The sequence below is a fragment of the Leucoraja erinacea genome, chromosome 5 (assembly GCF_028641065.1).
Source record: "Leucoraja erinacea ecotype New England chromosome 5, Leri_hhj_1, whole genome shotgun sequence".
In the NCBI taxonomy this organism is placed as follows: domain Eukaryota; kingdom Metazoa; phylum Chordata; class Chondrichthyes; order Rajiformes; family Rajidae; genus Leucoraja; species Leucoraja erinaceus.
In genome coordinates this window covers 9,654,881-9,679,473 of record NC_073381.1, presented here as the reverse complement: position 1 = coordinate 9,679,473, position 24,593 = coordinate 9,654,881, and the positions used below count along the sequence as shown (strand labels likewise).

At 40.4% G+C, this 24,593-nt stretch overlaps 1 protein-coding gene across 1 annotated transcript in view; it reads right to left on the bottom strand.

The window, feature by feature from the left end:
- col9a1b (collagen, type IX, alpha 1b) overlaps window positions 1-24,593 on the bottom strand; it is an 85,570-nt gene that overhangs the window by 4,770 nt on the left and 56,207 nt on the right. The window contains exons 23-31 of the mRNA XM_055635035.1: window positions 23,985-24,038; window positions 22,385-22,456; window positions 18,143-18,178; window positions 17,980-18,024; window positions 13,595-13,627; window positions 10,196-10,342; window positions 10,018-10,072; window positions 2,570-2,758; window positions 2,012-2,089 (exon numbers count right to left, since the gene is read on the bottom strand). Coding sequence (XP_055491010.1) covers window positions 2,012-2,089; window positions 2,570-2,758; window positions 10,018-10,072; window positions 10,196-10,342; window positions 13,595-13,627; window positions 17,980-18,024; window positions 18,143-18,178; window positions 22,385-22,456; window positions 23,985-24,038 — 709 coding nt within the window. The remainder of the gene's footprint in view (window positions 1-2,011; window positions 2,090-2,569; window positions 2,759-10,017; window positions 10,073-10,195; window positions 10,343-13,594; window positions 13,628-17,979; window positions 18,025-18,142; window positions 18,179-22,384; window positions 22,457-23,984; window positions 24,039-24,593) is intronic.

The following is a 24,593-nucleotide window of genomic DNA, read 5'->3' as shown; positions in this document are numbered from 1 at the left end:
GAGGGACCTGAAAATAGCTGTGAATCGATGCTCCCAATCCAACCTGACAGAGCTGGAGAGGATCTGCAGAGAAGAATGGAAGAAATTACCCAAATACAGGTGCGCCAAGCTTGTAGCGACATACCCAAGAAGAGTTGAGGCTGTAATCGCTGCCAAAGGTGCCTCAACAAAGTAGTGAGTAAAGGGTCTGAATACTTATGTAATTGTGATATTTCAGTTATTTATTTTTAATTACTTTGCAAAAATTTCTAAACACCTGTTTTCTCTTTTTTATTATGGGGTATTGTGTATAGATTGATGATAAAAAAAATGTTTTAATCAATTTTAGAATATGGCTGTAACGTAACAAATGTGGAAAATGTGAAGAGGTCTGAATACTTTCTGAATGCACTGTAGCTTTAAGGTGAGAGGGGCAAAGTTTAAAGGAGATGTGCAAAGCAAATGTGCAGATTTTGTTTATACCCAGAATGCGAGGAGTGTCTGGAACCTGCTGTCCATGGTGATGGTGAAGACAGATACGATAGTGGCATTTGAGAGTAATTGGATAGGCACATGGATATGCAGGGAATGGATGGAAATAGATTATGTTCAGACAGATGGGTTGTTCTTGCCATCTTGTTCGGCAGACATTGTCGGCAGAAGGGGCTTGCTTGTTCCTGTGTTGTACTGTTCCATTTCAATGTTTTAACATGTCACTGACTCTACCAGTAATGTGTCTGCAATTATTTTTGATGAACTTTGCTGACTTTTATCAGTCAGTACCAAAGGGAACTGCCAGCCGTCTTTCATTCACACTCAACACTTCTCAGAATTAAGCACATAACCAAATACAGACAGGTGCCTTAGTTTAGTTTAGTTTAGAAGAAGAGTGTGGAAACCACTTAACTTGCCTCGCCATAACCTGCTGCCTTTATAGACCGCTAGCCTAACACTAGCTAGCTTCAATTGATATTCCTGGAAGTAAATGGCATGGTGTGTAAATCTCATGGACACATCGGGAAGAGATGTTTATTAGCTGGAACACAGGATTGGAAGGTTCATGGAAAATGAGAGCAGAGCACGGGCAAGAGGGGGCAACTGAGTTGCAGATGCAGGTCTCCAAGCATTGACAGGCAATGTAAAGAAAAGGCAAGAAGTCTTCTTCCTATAAAGGTGTTGCAAACAGCCGTGTACATTGTCAATCATGAGGAGGAGAGTTAGTACTTGAGGTCAATGGCAGGAGTGAAGCATACAGGATTTGGAAAAATGTTGAAGAAATTTTATAACTCAAACACAGGGTTAAGATCAATACATGGATCATCAAATCCCATTACTCAATCATTAGCATCACATAGTGCTCCTGATGTACATATTCATCATTCACCCATCAACAATATCTATGTCAGCAATCACTTTGCCACTCACTACCCTCGTACTCCAATTGCATGGCTTCCAGATACTGCCCACTTTTCATCCAGACCAGACGCATTATCCAAGCACACTCTCACATATACATTCTGATCTTGATTGACTGTGCCACTGTAGATAGGGCAGCTGTCTCACTGCTCCAAATATCCTGACTTCCAAGTGTTGTCTGTGTGGAGTTTGCACTTTCTCCCTGTGACTCTGTTGGTCCCCTCTGGGTTTTCCAATTTCCTCCCATATTCCCAATGTGTGCCAGTTGGTGGTTTAACTGCTGCTGTAAATTACTCTTCTATTTTGTGAAGAAATATTAAAGAAGAAACAGCAGAGCAGTAGGGAATAAACTTGTGTCCATCAATCAGTGGTTTAGAGTAGGGGTGTCATTCGGGGTGGTGCACATTATTAATGTGGCTGCCACAAAATCATTATAATTTGATGCTTAATAAAATAACATCATGTTTTAAAATGCATATAAACATAATGAATACATGATAACTAGCTTATTTAAAAAGACAAGAATATAATAATCAGAAAACTCCTTCTCAAAAGTTTGCAAAGGGAAAAAAAAAGGAAAATGAGGCCATGTGAAATCCGCCATGTTTGTTCATACCTGGTAGACCTTGTTGCCCGGGCAATCCCCTGGGTCCTCTTCCTGACAGTCCTTTGTCACCCCTATCACCGTGTTCACCTGCACAGAAATACATATTAGATATTGATATAGAATAATTAAGGAATTTACAATTAAAATTGAATATTTTTAATATTAATGTCAATATCATCGGTTCCCAAAGTTCAATTACCACCATTCAATTTCTGTTGCAATCAGCAAAATTACAGTATGCTATCAAATTTGGAGAATTAATACAGAATAACCTAGGAATTCAAACTTCAAAAATTGATAGTTACGCGAGGGAAGAACATGACAGATGCAATGTAACAGTTAAAAAATATTGCATACGAAAGGTTTGCCACTGACCTAGAACATGTCTATATGACATACAACATGTAATGATATCAAATTAGTTGATCCAAGATCGGCATTTATTCGTTAGGGCTCTTTGTGAATCCACAGCTTTGTGTCAATATGCATTATGTGTAAATACAATGCGTGATGCATGTACCTCAAAGGACAGTGTTTGGCTGCTGCATTGCTCTGCTTGACTATTACCTTTTGGTCCTTTGTAACCAATGATGCCAGGTGGACCTTTAAGGCCATTCAGCCCACGAACTCCTGGTTGTCCTGGGAAGCCATTCTCTCCAGATGGGCCTGGAGTTCCAGGTAGTCCAGGACGTCCGGGCCTACCCATGATGCCAGATTCAGGTCGCCTCAGGCTGGCGGCCAAGTGAGCCAGGTGTTCTATAAAGAAACACCAGATTAGCAAATTACACAATGTCAACAAAATACAATCAAACTCTATGCTCGTCCCTATGCCATTGAATCCTGGGCTTCCTCATCGGCAGACCACAATCAGTATGAATTAGCAATAGCACTTTCTTTACGATAACCAGGAGATTAAGGGGCACCTCAAGGCTGCATACAGTCCCCTGCTCTACTCTCTCTATTCCCACCATTTAGCCAGAGACAGACTAACGGCATCTTTCAATTCACATACGGTATCATCGTGTTGGACAAATGATGAGTAAAGATGTCAGAGTACAGGAAGGAGATTGATAATCTGCTAGCCTGGAACAACAATCTTGCTCTCAATGTTAGCAAGACAAAGGAGCTGATTGTTGACTTCAGGAAGGGAAAGACATTGCCCAGTGAACCCAAGTTCATCAACACCTCTACTCCCTTAGGAGATTTGGTATGTCACCAAATACAGGTGCATGGACGATGCGATCATCCTAGTCCTACACTCATCCCTGGATAATAGAGCCACCTACGTCAGACTCTTATTCATAGACTACAGCTTTGCCTTTAATACCATTAAACCATCCATACATATCACCAAACTCGCGGCATTTGGTGGCAGCACTCATCTCTGCAACAGGATCCTTAACTTCCTGTCCATCAGACCCCAATCAGTGAGGATAGTGGACATTATCTACGATAATCCTCAACATTGATGCTCTGCAAGGCTGCGTTTTCAGCCCCCTTCTTTACTCCTTGCACACCCATGACTGTGCAACCATATACAAATCTAATTACATTTTCAAATTCACAGACGACACCACCATAGCGGGCCAGATATCAAATAATCATGAGACGGAGTACAGGAAGGAGATTGAGAACCTTGTGTCCTGGTGTCGAGATAACAACCTTTCTCTTAATGTCAGCAAGACAAAGGAGATGGTGATCGACTTCAGGAAGCAAAGTGGTCCACGTACCCTAGTCTGCATTGACAACGCTGAAGTAGAGATGGTTGAAAACTTCAAATTACTAAGAGTCAATATCACCAACAACTTCTCCTAGACCACCCATATTGAAGCAACGACCAAGAAAGCACACCAAGCCTCTACTTCCTTAGAAGGCTTGTCCCCTACAACTCTCACCAACTTTGACAGGTGCACCACAGAAAGCATTTTGTCAGGATGTATCACAGCTTGGTTTGGGAACAGCTCCATCCAAGACCGCAAGAAATTGCAGCAAATTATGGATGTCAATTTTCTAAATTTAATCTCTCTGTCTATCTCTTAATCTGTCTCGATGTAAACTACTGCGGGAAACGGTCTTCTCCAGCAGGGCTGCGATGATGTCAGGTGGGGTGCACTCAGGAGCTAAGGGAGAGGCTGAGGGTACCTCTCCACCCCCGGGTTGCAGCCGGTGCGGGGAGAAGCTGCGCTGGTTAGGTCCGGGAGCGGCGAGACACCGCGCCGGGTACCCTCGCCCACTCCCTCCCCCGGCTCCAGGAGGCTCACTGCCACAGGCCCCCCCCCCCACACCACACACACACAATAGTTGCCACCCTCTACAGGATACATTTCCATAATTCTATTGCACAAGTTCGGTTCGGAAGAAATATTTACATACTATCTATTTTTTAAGCTCTTTTTTGACTTTCATCGGTTTTTTTTACTTCCATGATCAGTTAGTCACTGCAGAATATATTATGACATTTCAACATGACTAAAGGTCTCAGTTTATTGCTACAGTTTGCTTGTGTAATGCAAACCAACAGGTATAATGCTAACCAACAGTGTCTCGGTGAGGGCGATGATCAAATTAAATTAACTTGGCAATCATCAAACAATGTTCTATTTGACAAAATATCCTTTATCTCATTGAAAGGCCATAAAGCTCCAGGGAGCAGATAAAATACATTGCAAATTTGTTCTGCTAAGATACAATGAAAAACTTGTTTCATGTGCTATTCAATCAAATAATAACATACAAAATTATAATCAAGCCGTACAAGTTGTCTTTGATTAAGTTGTCTTCTTTTCTGAATGTCGTGGAGAGGGAGTATACAGTAGATGGAATCAATGGGGGGAGGCTGGTTTGTGTGATGGACTGGGCTGCATCTACAACACTACAATTTCTTGCGGTCATGGGCAGAGAAGTTGCCAAACCAATTTGTGATGCACCCCAATAATATGCTTTCTATGGTGAATCATTAGAAATTAGTAAGCAAATGTATGTACATCTTATCCGAAGATTTAGCCCTATTTGCATATGATAGCATGGTTTAGGTTAGGGGAGTATTGTGGTTAAGTCATTGCACTGAACTCCAGAACTTGTATTAAATGGTCTAAGAAATTAGTGTGGAATTATTGTGGCAACTGGGAAATTCATATTTAATTAAATGAATCTGGAAATAAGATGTTTTGAGTAATGGTAGCCATAATACTGAAAGACTGCATGGTTTTATATGATTCACTAATAACCATCCAAAGAATGCAATCTGCTAATGTTACACGGTCTGACCTACTTAACAAGTTACTGATCTTCAGGTGAAAACTAGAGGTGATCATTCCCATCTTAAATGAGGAGTGAAGGCAATCAGGATGAGATTCATCTGTATTTCCACTGAAAAATAATTGAACACCATTGGCTTTGTGCGACTGCTGACTCAGCTTTTAAGGGAAAGTGATAGGAGTTACGACAAGATGGAGAAGCATGGTGTTGGTTCGACTACCCCACATAACCTAGTGCTTTTAGAACTTGAACAAAAATAATTGAAAGAGGGATGGCTTAACGCTTAAAACGCTTTCTACAATAATTGGAATTATACTCTAAATTGTTTCCTTAGCCTCTTACACAGAAACATAGGAAAGAGGTGCAGGAGGAGGCCATTTGGCCCTTCGAGCCAGCACCGCCATTCATTGTGATCATGGCTGATCAACCACAATCAGTAACCCGTGCCTGCCTTCTCCCAATATCCCATCATTCCGCTAGCCCCTAGAGCTCTAACAAACTCTTTTAAATTCATCCAGTGAATTGGCCTCCGCTGCCTTCTGTGGCAGAGAATTCCACAAATTCTCAAATTTACAACGCCTGCTCAGACTTCTTCAGTTTTTCTTTACTCTTAAACAATAGATTTTCATGTGATATTATGTGATTCCAAAATAAACCCAATTCCAGAGTCTAACAAAGGCACCAATATTTCCGGAATAACTGAGTAACTGCGACGCATTTTAAAAGACTGATATTGTGGCTTTAGGTTTAGATCATAAGATCAAGTAGCATAAACATGTCTTGTAGTCCTAGTGTGGAAGATTGAGGAATGTTTTAAGCAAGTTTACTGCCCTTTTTTCAGTAGCTTAAATTCCTTCTCCCCACCCAATTCCTCTTTTTCACAAACCTGAACCTCCGAGTTAGACGTGTGTCTTTGGTGCAGGAACAGGTGACCAATGAAATAGGAATCAAAATTGTCACATACTATTTTTTAATACTTAGTCATCTCCCTAATTTGTTCATTCCCATGTCAATTTACATGTTTATCTAATACCCCAGAAAATAATGTCTCTAATACAAAAATTGATTAATCTCAAATGGTATGTGCTCAATGACTGAGCATCTGCAGAACTTTAAACTTCCAAGATTCACAAGTTTTCAACTGAAGAAAATTTCACCAGTGCTAAGGGATATGCTGACATCTCACCTCCAAGTACAAGACACTACCGCAATTGGAAACATACTCTTGGCATCTACATTGACAATCACAGAATCTTAGTTATCCCCTCTAAGTATTAAATATTAATACTCAGACAGAGAGACACGCAGAAAGTGACATTTCTAAATTTCTAATCGCTTGGAAAATAAGCTAATAGGGATGATATAAATTAAATGGCAGAGTTGTAATGGGTGTGCAAGAGGTGTGGATTTGTAAGTAGAACCTTGAAAAACGCTGTGCATATCGTCAGTGTGATTAGTTTTGATGGTTTTGGCTATGATAGGAATTGGCTAGGATAGACTGACAAATGATACTTAAAGGGTTGACGGTGGATATGCAATGGCAGAGATTTAATGGCAGAATTCCAGAACCAGGGGCCACAGTTCCAGAACCAGGGGCCACAATCTTAGAATGAAGGGGAAGCCATTTAAGTCTGAGGTGAGAAAAAAAAAAATTCACCCAGAGAGTTGTGAATTTGTGGAATTCCCTGCCACAGAGGGCAGTGAAGGCCAAGTCACTGGGTGGATTTAAGAGAAAATTAAATAGAGCTCTAGGGGCTAGTGGAGTCAAGGGATATGGGGAGAAGGCAGGCACGGGTTATTGATTGGGGATGATCAGCCATGATCACAATGAATGGCGGTGCTGGCTCGAAGGGCCGAATGGCCTCCTCCAGCACCTATTTTCTATATTTTGATGTTTAAAGATCGCATGGATGAATTACAACAATTGTTCATCCCTGTCTGGTGTAAAAATAAAACAGGGAAGGCGGCTGTGATGTTTTTGTGGACAATGTGGGGTGGGAGGATCCGTTGCTCCTCCCATGCAGCAGGTGGCACTGCACAGGACAAAGGGAGATGTTTTGTATATAGTTAAAGGTAGATAAAAATGCTGGAGAAACTCAGCGGGTGAGGCAGCATCTATGGAGCGAAGGAATAGGTGATGTTTCAGGTCGAGACCCTTGTCCCAAGCTGGACAAGGAATTCTGCTCATTCCAGAATGTGAAAATGGAAATCTCCTCAAAGTATGGCATTCTGTTCTGCGATTGTCGAGTGATCATTCCGACGGAACTGCGATTGCAAATTCTGAAAATGTTGCACAAGATACACATTGGATTTGTGCAAATGAAGGCGCTCGCCCGCATACATGTGTGGTGGCCGAATATCAAGACCGATATAGTCGACCACTGTAAGGACTGCACACTATGTGTAGAAACGGCGCCGAATCCGCCGGAAAAGACCTCTGGACGCCAATGGCCACATGTTATCCAAATGAATAAATATCTGACCACCAATACAACCATTTCTGCACTCAAAGATGTGTTCTAACAATCGTAAGCAACAATGGACCCCTATTTGCCTCGCAAATGTTCGATGACCAGTGTAAACATCACTCAATCGTGCATCTGACATCAGCACCTATTCATCAACCCTCAAATGGTGAGGCAGAGTGGCTCGTTGGCGTTTTCAAGCAGGCCATGAAATGTGATTTAAGAATTGAAAAGAAATCGAAACAATTGGCATTGCGCGATTTCTTACAACAATATCAAACCGTTCCAAACTGCATTACCGGTCAAACTCCAGTGGAGATGATGCTCGGACGTCAAGTGCACCCTCCCCTGTCAGATTTGAGCATGATCCGTAACTCTTATATGGCGCTCACTCAACCAACAAAGTCGAACAAGTCCAAATTTGACATTGCCGACTACGTATATTACCGTAATTATACGGCCAAGCAAAGCAAATGGTTTGTTGGCAGGATCATGGCTCACATTGGAACCAAGGGTATACAAAGAAGTGATTACTAGTGGTAGACCAGAGGACTGGGAGGTTTTTAGGATCTAGCAGCAAAAGACCAAATGACTCGTAAGAAGTGAGAAAATTAACAAAGAGGAAACTTACATCAAGTTAAAGTTTTCATGGATATATAAATTGGAAGATAGTGGCTAAGGTAAATGCAGGACCTCCAAAAAATGAGAGTGGTGAATCAATAGCAGAAAATAAATAAATAGGTGATAGATTGAATAAATGACTTGCATTAGCCTTCCCCATGGAAGATATTGATAATATTTCTAAAATATCAGACAGGCTAATTTCAAATAACATGGTATAATTTACAAAAATCCCAATTACATGGGATAAAGTATTGGAGAAACTCAAGGAGCTAAAGATGGACAAGTTGCCAAGACCCATGTGGGGGTTTTAACGGAAGTGACTGCAGATAGTGGACCCATAGGTTGCCAATTTTCATAAATACACTCAACTCCAGGAGGGTGCCAGAACTTTGGAAAACACCCAATGTGACTCCCTTGTTTATCAAAGGAGAAAGGCAGATAACTTTCGTCCAGTTAATTTAACAGCTATTATTGGCAAGATGCTAGAGTTAATAATCAAACTTAATCAACATGGTTTTACAAAAGGTAAGTTATGTTTGACAAAGTTACTCAAGTTCTTTGAGGATGTAACAGAAAGAATTGATAAAGGGGAACCTGTAAATGTAGTGTATTTAGATTTCTAAAAGACATCTGACAAAATACCACACTGGAGAGTGCTGCATAAGTTAAAAGCTTGTGCTGTCAAAGTGTGTTAGAATGGATTGGAAAACAGGCAGTCACATAAATAAAAGTATTTTTCACACTGGAAGGAGGAAACTATTGGAATATTGTAGGGATCAATTCTTGCCCTTCATTTGTTCACCATTTACATGAATGACCTGCTAGAAACATAGAAACATAGAAATTAGGTGCAGGAGTAGGCCATTCGGCCTTTCGAGCCTGCACCGCCATTCAATATGATCATGGCTGATCATCCAACTCAGTACCCCGTACCTGCCTTCTCTCCATACCCCCTGATCCCCTTAGCCACAAGGGCCACATCTAACTCCCTCTTAAATATAGCCAATGAACTGGCCTCGACTACCCTCTGTGGCAGAGAGTTCCAGAGATTCACCACTCTCTGTGTGAAAAGGAACAGTAGAAGGAACAGTGTGTAAGTTTTCTAAATTTGGCAATTATATAAAAATATGAATTTGCTATGGGATGAAGTGAGTCTTTCTTTAGTAAATGTTGAACCCCGTCGAAACATCCAAATACATCAACATGAAGTTGCAAGTAGATTTGTTTACACGTGCTCCATTTTCTTTGCAATCAATGCCAATATTCGACTTGCCCTGTGTAGAAAGGAACTGCAGATGCTGGTTTCTCAAGAGATGAACACAAAATGCTGGAGTAACTAGCGGGTCAGGTAGCATCTCTGGAGAAAAGGAACAGGTGACAGCTTCAGATTGCCCTCCTACTTTCTACTGACCTGACTACTTATATTCTTTGCAATATCAACCAGGAAAGGTAGATTCAAATGAAAATCAAAATGTTACTTTTTTTCCCTCGTTGAATAAAATCTCGTGTTTCTATTTTATGTGTATTTTTGAATATGAAACATAGAGTTTTGATGAGGAACTGAGATAGATGTAGTCACATTTTATAACTTTATCCTCTACATGCTCATCACTTGATGCAGAACAGTAAATTATTTAAAATCATTTAGTCATTTAGAAAAGTACTCACCTTGCATTACTCTCATGCACACTGTTTTAATGTGCTGGTCAGTTGGCTCTTTACCCTAGGAATGTTATGTAAAAAAGAGATTTTTTTAAATTACAATGTAAAACCCAAAACTCAGCAGACAACTGGAGGTCTTGGAGCATGAATAAGTAGAAAGGTGTACTCAGAATTGTATTCATACAGGTAGACCCTGCTTTCCAGGTAAGCCTGTAAATCCACGATATCCATGCAACCCTTGTGATCCCTTTGGTCCTTGTGATCCCTCTGTACCGTGCAGTCCACGGAAACCTTCTTTGCCATGGCTTCCAGCCAGACCCGCTTTACCAAGCTGGGAATTTAAAAGACAAAAAAAAAAAATCACAGAATAAGCAGAGCTTAAAGCACGTGTCATTTTTACTCTAATCCAAAATCTTGTTACTTCACTTTATGTTTTCACACCATTGAAATTAAGACTTATTAATGCCTTATTGATGTCAATCTTTCCCAAAAACACTAAAGTATGGGAGTACTTCGGGGCTTGTATATGTTTCTTTCTATCTACAATCTAAATGATTTTAAAACCTGGTGTTATTATGATCATGACATTTTAATTTGTTACTTCTCCTGAACAACAAAGATTTGGAATTGCAATATTGCACAATGTCAAAATTGAAATTCTCAGAGATTATTGCCTATTCATCTACCCTGGCTATAAATAAAATAGTGATGTGATGCAGCACTTCAGCAAGGCAGAGAGAGAGGCAGACAGACAGAGAGAGGGGGAGAGAGATACAACATGTAAACTGACAATTTGGCGCATCAAGTCTGCGTAAACAATCAATTGGAAGTTGCAACCTTTGTTTCCTTGGTTACAGTTACGGCTACGAGTTTAGATGAGCCATTCATCTTAATTTTAAAGCACTAAGACAGCAAGAAAGAGAGAGAATATATTTTAAGTGATACATTTTCAAAAATAATGTTGAGCAGAGCATCAGTTGAGGAAAAGATAGTTGCCAATGCTAAATATTACTTCCATTTTTTATAATTCTCTGGCAAGCCAGGATAGTTTCTGCATATCATATTTAAAAATAACACAGAACAAGGCCATTGCAGCTCCCAATAGAGCAATCTCTTTAGTCCCATTCCTTTTCTTTTTCCCCCACCACTGTGTAATTTACTATTTCACACATGCCCATCAACCCCCTTTGATTCTTTATCCCATTCAGTAAGTCAAGGGGTGATTTACCATAGCCCTTAATCTGCTAAAAAAAAAAAAAATTGATGCTGGTGGAAACTGGAGCACTCACAATATCCATCCAGTCATAACGAGAACATGCAAACTCAACACTGGCCACACGCAGGTTCAGTATCAAACATGGGGCCTAGCACCACTGATTTCTGTGCGACCTCATAATTTTCACTAGACTCCAATAATATTCCAATTCTATAAGAAACCATTCCGCAAGGAGAGACTCTGTATTCTGTACTCATTACTTTGTACTCAGTCTCTTGCCCAAGTTCATAAGTTATTGGAGCAGAATTATGAAGAACTTATGAAGTCGTGAGGAATACAGAAGCTATTGCACTCCACTCTGGAAAAACAATAGTTTATCATGAGACTTCTCCCTGTCCTTGAGATCATTTATTTCCGTATTGTTCTGCAAATCGATATAGACAACATCCAGTGTGTTCCCTTTTTCTCTGTTCCACAGCAGAAATTTCAATTAGGATAGAGAAACATGGTTGGCCTTTAACATATTCCTGCTGGCAATCCTTAATTTACAAACTTTTCAAACTACTTGTTTCTGAGTGATCCCCAACACTGCGGTTAAACTGGTGAGAATTATTTCATAAATGATCAGCCCATGAAGTCTACTGTGCCATTCAATCATGGCTGATCTATCTTTCCCTCTGAACACGATCCTCCTGCCTTCTCCCCATAACACCCAACTCCCTTACTAATCAAGAATCTATCAAAGTACCTTAAAAAATACCTTAAAAAGTCTGAAGAAGGGTCCAAAACATCACCTATTCCTTTTCTCCAGAGATGCTGTATGACCCACTGAGTTACTCCAGTGTTTTGTGTCTATTTTTGGTTTAAACCATCATCTGCATTTCCTTCCTACCCCTTAAAAATACCCAATTGCTTGGCCTCCACAGCTGTCTGTGGCAATAAATTCCACAGATTCACTGCCCTCATACTAAAGAAGATCCTCATCATCTCCTTTCTAAAGGTCCGTCCTTTTATTCCGAGGCTGTGGCCTCTGCTCCTCGAAGGGCCGAAGGGCCTACTCCTGCACCTATTTTCTATTTTTTCTAGTCTCTCCAACTAGTGGATACATCCTCTCCATCCAGGCCTTTCACTATTCACAACTCTATCAGGACTTTTGCTATTCTCACAACCCTTTTAAAACAGGGATATCAAATTTGCCAATCTTCTGGCATCTCCTCTGCATCAAGAGAAGACTGAAAGATTATAGCAAGTCCTCCTGCAATTTTCATTTGACATTCTCTCTGTGAGTTAGGATGTATCACACCTGGACAAGATGATTTATTTATATTTAACTTTGTTAGTCTTTCTAATATCACCTTCTCATCAATTTTCACCTCGCCATTATCCTGACTACATTTTGATTCTATCACAAGACAGTGTCTGTAAGTCAAGGATATGTTAATCATTTTCAATGTATTCTATGATGGCTGATGAGGTCAATATGAGGCCCTCGGCCTCTGCCACAAGTGGAGCTTTGGGTGCTCGACTGGGTGAGCAGGTAGGTAGGTAGCTTAGGATATGATGCTCTCCTGTTGTTTCCATTGGATTTTTCTGAGCACAAAGGATTTAGGGATCCCAAGCCACCTTGAATATGTTTCTTCATTCTGTGTGGTCATAACCATCTTCAAGAGAAAAAGACTAATCTAAAAGCCCCAAACGCTAGTTTTTCCAGTGGCAGATAGATTCCTCTATAACAGAGCTTGGAATAAAGTGTTTGCTTAAAAAAATCTAGTGAAGATATGGCTAACAAAGTCTGCCATATGTTAAAGCCGCAATGTTGGAATGTTGTCTTGTTTGATACCCGAGTTTAATGTGACCTTGCTTTGGGAGTGGAGGCAACACGAGTTGAACAATTTCCCATTTTCCCTGTAAATATCACTAGTATTCCTCAGAATTATTTTCCAATAGTTTTCCCAACATTAAGTTTTCATGGCATAGATGGGGATCATTTGGCCAACTGAATCCATGCTGACTCAGAGCATTCCCATGCCCCCCACTTATTTCTGTGACAACTTATTTCACAACCATACAAGAATCACTGTGCCATGTAGTCTGTACATATGAACTAAAAAAAACAATAAACAAAAAATACATACAAGACTATCCTTTCAATTGTGATGCAAATTTACAGTGTCGTCTTCGGTGCATCCACTGCCCAATCACTAGCCATTGAAAACTATTTGTCGTTATTTTCTCACCTGAATAGTATATTTTCCTTTTATTGTTTTTAATGTCTCAATCAAATTTGCTGACAAGCTATATTTCTGTAGCATTGAGGAAAACAAGTCACTAAGTGATAACATTAAAAGAAACTTGCAAAATACTTACAGAACCCTTGGGACCTGGGCCTCCTATAACACCCTAAACATTAGCCACATGGGGTGCAAGTGGGGGGGAAGGGAGAAAAGAAAAAACAAATGAGTCACATCCTCTTCAAAGACAAAGCTTAGCATATTAACAATACAAATCTTAAACTACATCATGGCTATGTTTCTAAACAAAACTTCATAGCTTTAAATTTGCTTGTACTATGAAGATCATAAAAATAAAATAAATAATAAAACATAATAGTATTTTTAAGTAACTATGTGGGGCAGGCAGCTTCTCTGGAGAGAAGGAATGGGCGACATTTTGGGTCGAGACCTTTCTTCAGAATTCTTCATTCTGATGAAGGGTCTAGATCAGAAACGTTGCCCACCTCTCCAGAGATGCTGCCTGTCCCACTGAGTTACTCCAGCATTTTGTGTCGATTTAAACCAGCATCTGCAGCTCTTTCCTACACATAATAGTATTCTGCCTTGACATAAAGCTTTGTTTTTTAAAACAAACATATTGATATGTAAAGATAAACCATGAAAATCAGTTTAAAAGAAGGAAATTAAACATTGGATGCAAAATGTATATTGCAAGTCGATATTCCATTTTATATGGAGCATACAGCACAGAACAGGCCTCAACAGGTCTGTGCCAACAGTTATGCCCCACATAATCATCTCCTTTCTCCTATCCCTCTTCATCTAACACCATTTTAATATCCTTTTTCTATATTTTTCATATGCTTTTTTCTCAAATGCATGTTTCAGTAAGGGGGAGGTACAGCGAGACCTGGGTGTCCTTGTACACCGGTCATTGAAAGTTGGCGTGCAGGTACAGCAGGCAGTGAAGAAAGCTAATGGAATGTTGGCCTTCATAACAAGAGGATTTCAGTATAGGAGTAAAGAGGTTCTTCTGCAGTTTTATAGGGCTCTGGTAAGACCACATCTGGAGTATTGTGTACAGTTTTGGTTTCCTAATTTGAGGAAGGACATCCTTGTGATTGAGGCAGTGCAGCGTAGGTTCACGAGATTGATCCCTGGGATGGCAGGACTGTCATATGAGGAAAGATTGAAAAGACTAGGCTTGTATTCACTGGAGTTTAGAAGGATGAGGGGGAATCTTATAGAAACATAAAATTATAAAAGGACTGGACCAGCTAGATGCAGGAAAAGTGTTCCCAATGTTGTGCGAGTCCAGAACCAGGGGCCACAGTCTTAGAATAAAGGGGAGGTCATTTAAGACTGAGGTGAGAAAAAAATATTTTCACCCAGAGAGTTGTGAATTGGTGAGATTCCCTGCCACAGAGGGCAGTGGAGGCCAAGTCACTGGATGGATTTAAGAAAGAGTTAGATAATGCTCTGGGGGCTAGTGGAATCAAGGGATATGGGGAGAAGGCAGGCATAGGTTATTGATTTTCGACGATCAGCCATGATCACAATGAATGGCGGTGCTGTTAGGTCTTTAAGTTAGGTCTTTATTCTCTGGAGCACAGAAGGTTAAGGGGGGACTTGATAGAGGTCTTTAAAATGATGATAGGGATAGACAGAGTTGATGTGGACAAGCTTTTCCCTTTGAGAATAGGGAAGATTCAAACAAGAGGACATGACTTCAGAATTAAGGGACAGAAGTTTAGGGGTAACATGAGGGGGAACTTCTTTACTCAGAGAGTGGTAGCGGTGTGGAATGAGCTTCCAGTGGAAGTGGTGGCGGCAGGTTCGTTGGTATCATTTAAAAATAAATTGGATAGGCATATGGATGAGAAGAGAATGGAGGGTTATGGTATGAGTGCAGGCAGGTGGGACTAAGGGAAAAAAGTTGTTCGGCACGGACTTGTAGGGCCGAGATGGCCTGTTTCCGTGCTGTAATTGTTGTATGGTTATATGGTGCTGGCTTGATGGGCTTGATGGCCTCCTCTGCACCTATTTTCTATGTTTCTATTTCTATGCCTCACTCTTTTTGGTAATACATTGTGATGAAATGTTTTTTTCAAATATTTTAGTGCATTTGAAGTAATAAAGTAATGTTGATCAGATAAAGCAGGAAGGAGAACAAAACCACCATTGTACATTTTTGTACACGACAATTCAATATTAAAGATGTTCTTAATTTCCACTTCTCCATTAGGTTCAATAGACTGTTATAACTTTAATATAACAATTAAATCTAATTTAGTTTTGGTTTATATTTTTCTTTCTTACCTTATTTTACTAATACATTTTATTCCACAGATATTGAAATGCAAGGCACCATCAAAGAGAATGGTCTGAGGAGACGAAGGAGACTGTCTCCTTCAGAACAGTCTTAAATTGGTGTACTTAGAACATGAAGACAAAGTTGAATTTACTATATAAACCAGCAAGCTCAAACTGGTCCACCTGCACGAGTGCTGAGAATATCAACAATGACCCTTGAATATTCAGTGCTATACAGCATCAGCTACCTTACTGATGTCCAACTCAATACTGTAATGTGATGGGTCGCTGTAATTACTGTTTCCCTCCACAAAATCCAGTGAATTGAGAAAAATAAATGCTAATAAACCCAATTTCTTCTGCCAGCATTTGAAGTTACACAATTTCTCCTGGATCCATGCAGTATATCTTCACTAGGTCAATTACAACTCAATTAAAGCTCAAAAAGTCAAAATTAATAAACAAGAAATCACAAAAAAAAGTACTTTGTGAATGCCTTGAAGCTATCTTGACTCCATCCTTTCACCCTGGTCCAGTTCTCTCCCATACATCTACAACACTTCAGATGTCCTCCACTACTTCATTCCAATCATGTCTAATTCCCTGGTATCAAACAGTTCATCTTCGCCTTCATCATTAATGTACAATTCCAACCCCACACCAGGAAAGTCTGAAGGCTCTCAACTTCCTCCTTCAATATAAGCCCCAACCAATGTTTAGCCGGACTAATGAATGTGTTGGTGAAGGGGCCTCTGGTCAAGGAACAGGCAGATGGCCCTCCCACCATCTTAATTTTCACAAATTAAACAATGTCCTTCCAATCACGTTCTCCAGATCAAATGTATAGCTAAAGGCACTCACTTGGGTCTCCACATGTTCTAGAGAGAATTTGCCTGACCTGCTGAGTTACTCCAGCAGCTTGTGTCTATTTTAGTAAACCAGCATCTGCAGTTTCTTGTGTCTACAATAAGGTCTCCTCGACATGAGGGAAGCTGATTGCAGTTTGAGTTACTGCTTTGCTGAACAATGTTTTTAGTCCACAGGGTTGACGCTGAATTTGCTTGCCACTCAAATTCTCCATCCCACTCTCTCTCTCTGACCTATCAGTCAGTGGCCTCCTGCACTGTTACAAGGAGGCCCTGTACAAGCTTGAGGAGAATCACCACTTCTTCCGTTAGGCATGTTGCCTTCTGGACTCAAAATTGAATTCTACAGCATCAAGTAATTGCCTTTCTGTCTGTATCTGTCATCCTCTGTGATATTGTCTCAGTTTGTTGTTTTTTTGCCTTGTTTTTCCTCTAGGAGTGGAGGAATTGGCCAGCCTGGCCATCCAGGAATGTCTTCTTGTACTGCATTTCATAACACATATTCCTTTGTCAATGTTCTCGCTCTCGAGCTGTCTCACGTGTTGTCCAGATAACCTCGTTTACAGTTTACTCCCATTTCTGCCAAAGGGTCCTGGACCCAAAACCATAAACTGTATTGCCTTCCACGTGTGCTGCCTGTTTTGCTGACAGCATTCAAGCATTTCAAGTGTTTCAAGCATTTTCAGCTTTTGAAACCAATAATTCCTCTATTGTTTGACTGCAATTTATGAGGAACAGGCTATGGGCCACAGAACAACCCAATGTGAATTCCACAGCAATATACTCTGTGATATACAGTGTAGGAAGGAACTGCAGATGCTGGTTTAAACCGAAGATAGACACAAAAAGTTTAAAAAAGCGACGATTCAGGTCAAGACCCTTCTTCAGATGGAGTGAGGAGAAAGGGAAACAAGATATAGACGGTGATGACCCAAAACACCTATTCCTTTTCTCCAGTGATGACCCACTGAGTTACTCCAGCTTTTTGTGTCTATCCTCTGATATGCTTATCTGAGCAACATGCAAATGTAACCCAATGGATAAGTCTCTAGAGTTAATATTTAACCGTACATGAGAGAAATCTGTCCATGTTGAGCTAGAAGCCACACATAGCAACATGTGAGGCTAGACTGAAAACCTCTATATTAGCTTAATCTTATCCTAATTTCAGGCAGAGTAATTATTAGAATAACTATCAGTTCATAGGAACAATGTACATTGACTAGGTATTGCTTGCTGGCATCCTCACAGTCTTATTAGAAAGAATAGTCTACAAAGGACATAGTAGGTTATTCAGACAAATATAGCTTTACTCTGAAAAATGATCACCATCTCTTACCATCACACCCTTCTGGCCATCAATGCCGTCTCCACCAGCAGGACCCTGAAGGACAATTGTTTGAAAACATATTTAAAACCAGAATAATCCGATGATAGCCCTTTGTGCGAATATTTCAAATAATTTAATTTCATTTTAGTGCAATTGTAATTTTAAGACTTACATGTTCACCTTTTGGTCCTGTAAAGCCGACCGAACCCTGAAAACAAATGCATAAAATAAAAACATATTTAAGTATTTTCATCTCCAGGAAGCTGAACACGAGAGAAATAAATAGCTTGACAGCAAAAAAATAGTCAAGCCTATAAATAGAGGAAACCCAAATAGATAACTTTAGACTTACATGCAGATATAAAGATAAATCAGTAAGATCTGTCACACGGTGGCTAATGGAGCACTTTTATTTAAGAGGGCTGCATGGACAATCTAGGGAACTGCAGGCCGATCAACCTAACATCAGTGGTGGGAAAGTTACTGAAAAAGATTCTGAGAGACAGAATTTTGAAAGGCAAGGACTGGTTAAGCATGCATGGGAAATCATGTAGTTCAAATTTGGTTGAGTCTTTTGAAAAGATGACAAATATCTAATTATTCAAATTAGAATCATAAGCCCAGTGTTGTGCTGCATGGATTGGTACTGGGTCCACTGTTGTTTGTCATTTACTTTAACAGTTTGGATGACAATGTTATCAACATGTTTAAGAAGGAACTGGAGATGCTGGTAAAATCGAAGGGAGATAAAAATGGTGGAGAAATTCAGCGGGTCAGGCAGCATCTATGGAGCGAAGGAATAGGTGACGTTTCGGGTCGAGACCCTTCTTCAGACTGATGTGGGGGTGGTGGGGGCGGGAAGAAGAAATGAAGAGGCGGAGACAGTGGACTGTGGGAGAGCTACGGAGGGGAAAGAGGGAGAAAGCAAGGACTAGCTGAAATTGGAGGTCAATGTTCATACCACTACCTAACTACCCAAGCAAAATATGAACTGCTGTTTTTCCAATTTACAGTGGTCCTCACTCTGGCCATGGAGGAGGCCCAGGACAGAAAGGTCGGACTAGGAATGGGAGGGGGAGTTGAAGTGCTGAGCCACCGGGAGATCAGGTTGGTTATTGCGAACTGAGCGGAGGTGTTGGGCGAAGCGATCGCCAAGCCTACGCTTGGTCTCACTGATGTAGAGCAACTGACACCTAGAGTAGCGGATGCAATACATGAGGTTGGAGGAGGTGCAGGTGAACCTCTGCCGCACCAGGAAAGACTGCTTGGGTCCTTGGATGGAGTCAAGGGGGGAGGTAAAGCGAGAAGTGTAGCATTTCCTGCGTTTGCAAGGGAAAGTGCCAGGGGTGGTTTGGGTGGGAAGGGACAAATTGATCAGGGAGTTACGGAGGGAACGCTCTCTGTGGAAAGCAGATGGGGAGGAGATGGGAAGATGTGGCCAGTGGTGGGAGGTGGTGAAAATGACGGAGGATTATGTGTTGTATGTGACGGCTGGTGGGGTGGAAGGTGAGGACAAGGGGGACTCTGCCCTTGTTATGAGTGGGGGGATGGGGAGTGAGAGCAGAGTCACTTCTATAAGAGACCCTGGTGAGAGCCTCATCTATAGTCGAAGAGGGGAACCTCTGTTCCCTAAAGAATAAGAACATCTCCGATGCCCGGGTGTGGAACACCTCATCCTGGGTGCAGATGCGGCGTAGAGGGAAGATTTGGGAGTAGGGGATGGAGTCCTTACAGGAAGCAGGGTGGAAAGGAGTGTAGTCCAGATAGCCATGGGAGTCAGTGGGCTTATAATAGATGTTGGTCAGAGGTCTGTTACTTGCGATGGAGATAGTGAGGTCTAGAAAAGGTAGGGAGATGTCGGAAATGGTCCAGGTGAATTTGAGTGCCGGATGGAAGTTAGTGGTGAAATGGATGAAGTCAGTGAGATCTGCATGGCTGCAGGAGGTAGCACCAATGCAGTCGTCGATGTAGCGGAGGTAGAGTTCGGGGACGGGGCCACGGTACACCTCGAACAAAGATTGTTCGACGTCCCCTACAAAGAGGCAGGCTTAGCTGGTGCCCATAGCTGCACCATGGATTTGGAAAATCAACATGCTTAGTAAGTTTGTAAATTACACTAAAATTAGTGATATAATGGACAGTGAAAAGTATCTAAGAGTGCAACAGGATCTCGATGAACAGATGCGAGTCAAGGAATGGCAGATGGAAAACTCATACATGTGCAAGTTGTGTATTTCGCTTAGTTAAACCAGGGCAGGACCAACACAGTAAATGGCAGAGCCTTGGTGTGTTGTAGAACAGAGAGACCGAGGGCTACAGCTACATAGTTCACTGAAACAAGAATTGTGCTGTTCCTAGTTCCCCAGCACTTCATCTCCAAAGTAAAATATGATGCCTTGGCTTATCATAAAGCAATGAACTTTGAGATTCATTGCTACGTATTTTGATGATCATATAATGTGTATCATAGGACTAATATGAGAAGCCCTGGTGCTTATTCTTAATGGATACTCAGACGAGTAGAAGGAGAGGTGAAAGAAGGTTACATTGGTCTCAGAAGACCAGCAGCTCTCAGCAAGTGACAACTCCTGAATTCAATGGAACAGTTAAAATTACAACAACAATTAAAACTAATTTAATCTAGCACTCTCAAGGTTTTGATATTGCTGGACTATCAAATTTTCTGGACTATTGTAGGTTATTCCTATTAATACTCCAACAATTTTTAAATTCACTTTTTCGGGTGTTACACAGTAATAACATGATTTTCAAATGGATCCAGTAAACTTAAAGGGAGCAGACGAAACAGTGCCCTGGTGATTTTAAAAGGAATTTGTGAAACAGAACCATGATAAATTTCAAGAAATTATGGAAAACAGGGCTCCGGTGATGTTCAAAGGAGGAAACAAAATGGTTCCGCAGAGGGGTTCAAGGGATCGTGGGACTAAGGATCCTGGTGAGTTTCAAGTGGACAGAGTACGTTTCACAGAATCACGGGACCTGGGCCCACACGGGAGCAATGGGAAATGGGCCGATGAATTTAATGGAGTGTTGGTAACAGGAACCTGTGAGTTTAAAGGGAGATAGACCAGATCAGGTGAGCTTAAAATGAGTGCTAGAAACAAGTTTCCTGGTGGTTTAAAGATAGTGCAGGAAACATCACATGATGAACGAGATGCAGAACCATCAACATTTCATATTGTAGATTATCAGAATCTTACTTGCCCGACTTTAGGCACCAGAACACATTTAAAAGTTAACATTTAAATCCAGCAGCACTCTGAGTTTTTGTGGACTTGGAATTATTAGATGGATAGTGAAAACCAGCGGGTTTGCACTTAACGTTTTTTTTATAGAGGTAACAAAAGTTCTTTATCGTCCTTTAGAAATTATATATAGGAATCACAGAATAAACAGAAATATATTGAATGGATAATAGCAGCACAAATGGCCTGAATTCAGGTAGCCTGCATTCACCAAGTATGGTAGGTTTACTTCAAGTAATTACAATGATGGTGCAATAAATAATGAAGCATGCAAGTAAAGGGAGAGTAATTGAGTCAAAGTCATACAACACAGAAACAGGCCCTTCGGCCCAACTCATCCATGCCGCCCATCTAAGCTAATTTTGTTTTCCCTCCTTTGGCTCATGTCCCTCAAAATATTTCATATCCATGTATATGTCTAAATGTCCATTAAATGTTGTTATTATTCCTACCTCAACTACTTCCTCTGGCAGTTTATTCCAAATACCCACTGTGTAAAAAGGTTGCCCTTCAGGTTCCTAATAAATATTTTCATTCTCACCTTAAACCTATGCCCTCTAATTCTTGATTCACCTCTCCTGGGGAAAAAGACTGTGCATTCATCCGATCTATTCCCCTTATGATTTTATACACCTCTATAAGATCGCCCCTCAACCTCCTACGCTCCAATAAATAAAGCCCTGGCATGCTCAACTTTTCCCGATAGCTTGGTCCCTCGAGTCCTGCCAACATCCTTGTAAATCTTCTCAGCTTAATGGCGTCTTTCCTGTAGCAGGGTGGCCAACACTAAACATAATACTTCATCTACAGCCTAACTATCAATGAGTTCAACTGTGACATAACATCCTAACTTTTATACTTAATTCCCAAAAGCTTTCTTCACCACCCGATCTACCAACGTTGACACATTCAAGGGAACTATGTATTTTTAAAGCGGCAGAACAGATGATACAGGGCTATGACAGAAAAGCAATGGTGTGGCATTAACTTTGGGTTGTTCTGACCAACAATCCTTGCCAGCTTTTCCAGTGATATCACAATTTATCAATCACAATTGCCACATGGAATTTACTGCATTTGAGCACAAGCTTCTGGTTTTTTTTTTTTTTATTTGTTACAGAACTATGGTACAAAGATATTTTTCTTACCCGGTCACCTTTAGCACCAAGCAGACCATTGGGACCTGGAAGACCAGGATAACCAATATCACCAGTGGAGCCCTGTAACATTCAAAAAGAGGAAAATAAGTCATGAAGTAAAATATTTAAACTGGACATATCACTTAACATTTAGAATTAGATATGGCTTGACTGCAATGCTTATTATTTCTCATTCATTCTCATTTTCAAATGCCTCAAATGAACAAAGGACTCTTGTAGTAATTGCATCCTCCTTTTAAAAACCTTATTGAATTGTCAATGATTAATTTGAAATGCATTTACACATTTTTGGGATATACTCTGGAAGAGAAGCAGTTTTTCTGACCTGGTCTCCTTCAGTATGACATTTTTTTTTTGTGGTTTGAATTCCTCAGTAACAGTGAACGCTTTCAGCTCAGTCTCCAGTGCTGCCATTCTATGTTCCTGTGTAAACAGTGGCTAGCGAGGACTAAATAGAGGTATTGATGGGACAACCTTTGCCTTCCAGGAGCAACACACAACATACTATCTTCCTTTCTTTTAACACTGTGGGCAATATTTTCACAGCTCCGTTATAATTTGAAGTCTTGATTAATACTAATACAATTCTTCTTTACAGTATTATGGTCTCTGTGCTGACATCTACGTGCAAAGTAGGGCAATGCATTTTAGGCCAGAGCTGAGAATTCAAATACAACAGATGGTGCTGCAAAACTACCCTGTGCAGCAAACTCACAGTTAAAACATTACTGGCCAATCAACTGAAAACAGACATTTTCTTTAAACATCAGCAGAAGAAATGAAAAAAATACAACTTGAAGCCTCTCATGGCTCAGGACTGTCAATTAAATATCTTTCAAGTGTAGTCATGGTTATAATGTAGGAAATACACTTGCTAATTTCTGCACAGCAAGGTCCCACAAATAAAAATGTGATCATTCTCAGATAGCCTGAGGTTGGCAGAATTTAGTCAGACACTGGGGAGAATTCTCCTTCTTTTCAGTTTGGTGTCAAAAATTTGTGTTATCGGAGGGAAGGCATGGCCTCGAAGTATATTACCCAAAGTCTGATATCTCTGACAATGCAGTGCTCTGGCATTTCTCTGCTGAAGCTAGAATTGAACGGCCAATGTCAATTGTTCATCCCTTGGATGGAACTAGTATCTGTTATGATAATGTTCATTAATCACCTTCATACCTACAGGTGACCAATATTATTCACAAATGCCCCTAATGCTAAACCAATAACTGCAAATAAGGGACTACAATGGGGCTTAAAATAATACTCTGATCATTAGCAGGACAGTTTTACTTAGGATCTTATTTGGTCAATATAAAATGATGTGTCAACTATCACATATTCATTTCAAATGCATTTCCCATTAATTATTAGCATCAGTCACTTACTCATTTTAAACATATAAACATTTTATCAATGTAGTGTTATATTACATCAATGTACAATATACCAATATCAGTATATTTGTCATTATTACCGGAAAGAAAAACATTAAATCAGTTGAGACAATTTTACATTGAAGAGCATACATACATTGGCAAAGATCATGCCCAGAAGGAGTATATAAGATGTTGAAAAAAAAAGTGCTTACTCGTGGGCCATGTGGACCTGGAGGACCAAGGGAACCAGCTGGGCCTCTACCACCCTTTGTAAATCAAAAGCAAAGAAACATAGATTGTAAATGGACTGCAGCATAAGAGAAGTGTTCACCGAGTCTGTCACATTGTGGATTATGTCGACTTTCTTAGGGTCATCTAACACCGTACTTTCCACAGAGCAGGCCAAAATGGATTCAGATAATAAAAGAAAAAGCTGGAATTACTCAGCAGGTCAGGCACAATATCTTGCATCTTCAACTGAAACACTAATACTGTTTCTGTTTATACCAATGCTGCCTGAACGATTGCATTTTTATTTCAGATTCCCGATGTCTGCAGTTTTCTTTGATTTTCAAAGTACAATCACTGCTCTTTCAGTAACTTCTCATGTATATGTGAAAGACTATTTCCTAAACCCCTTGACGAACTCCACATTGAGCTGTTCCATGTTCTACTGAGTATTTGAATATCTCCTAACATTAAGATAATGTTAGCTATCATTGCTAACATTAAGATGCCCTGAAATTCCATCATTTACTTGCTCAACCATTCAATGAAATACCACTGTTGCCTTTTCCAGTGCTTCAAACCAATGGTATTGC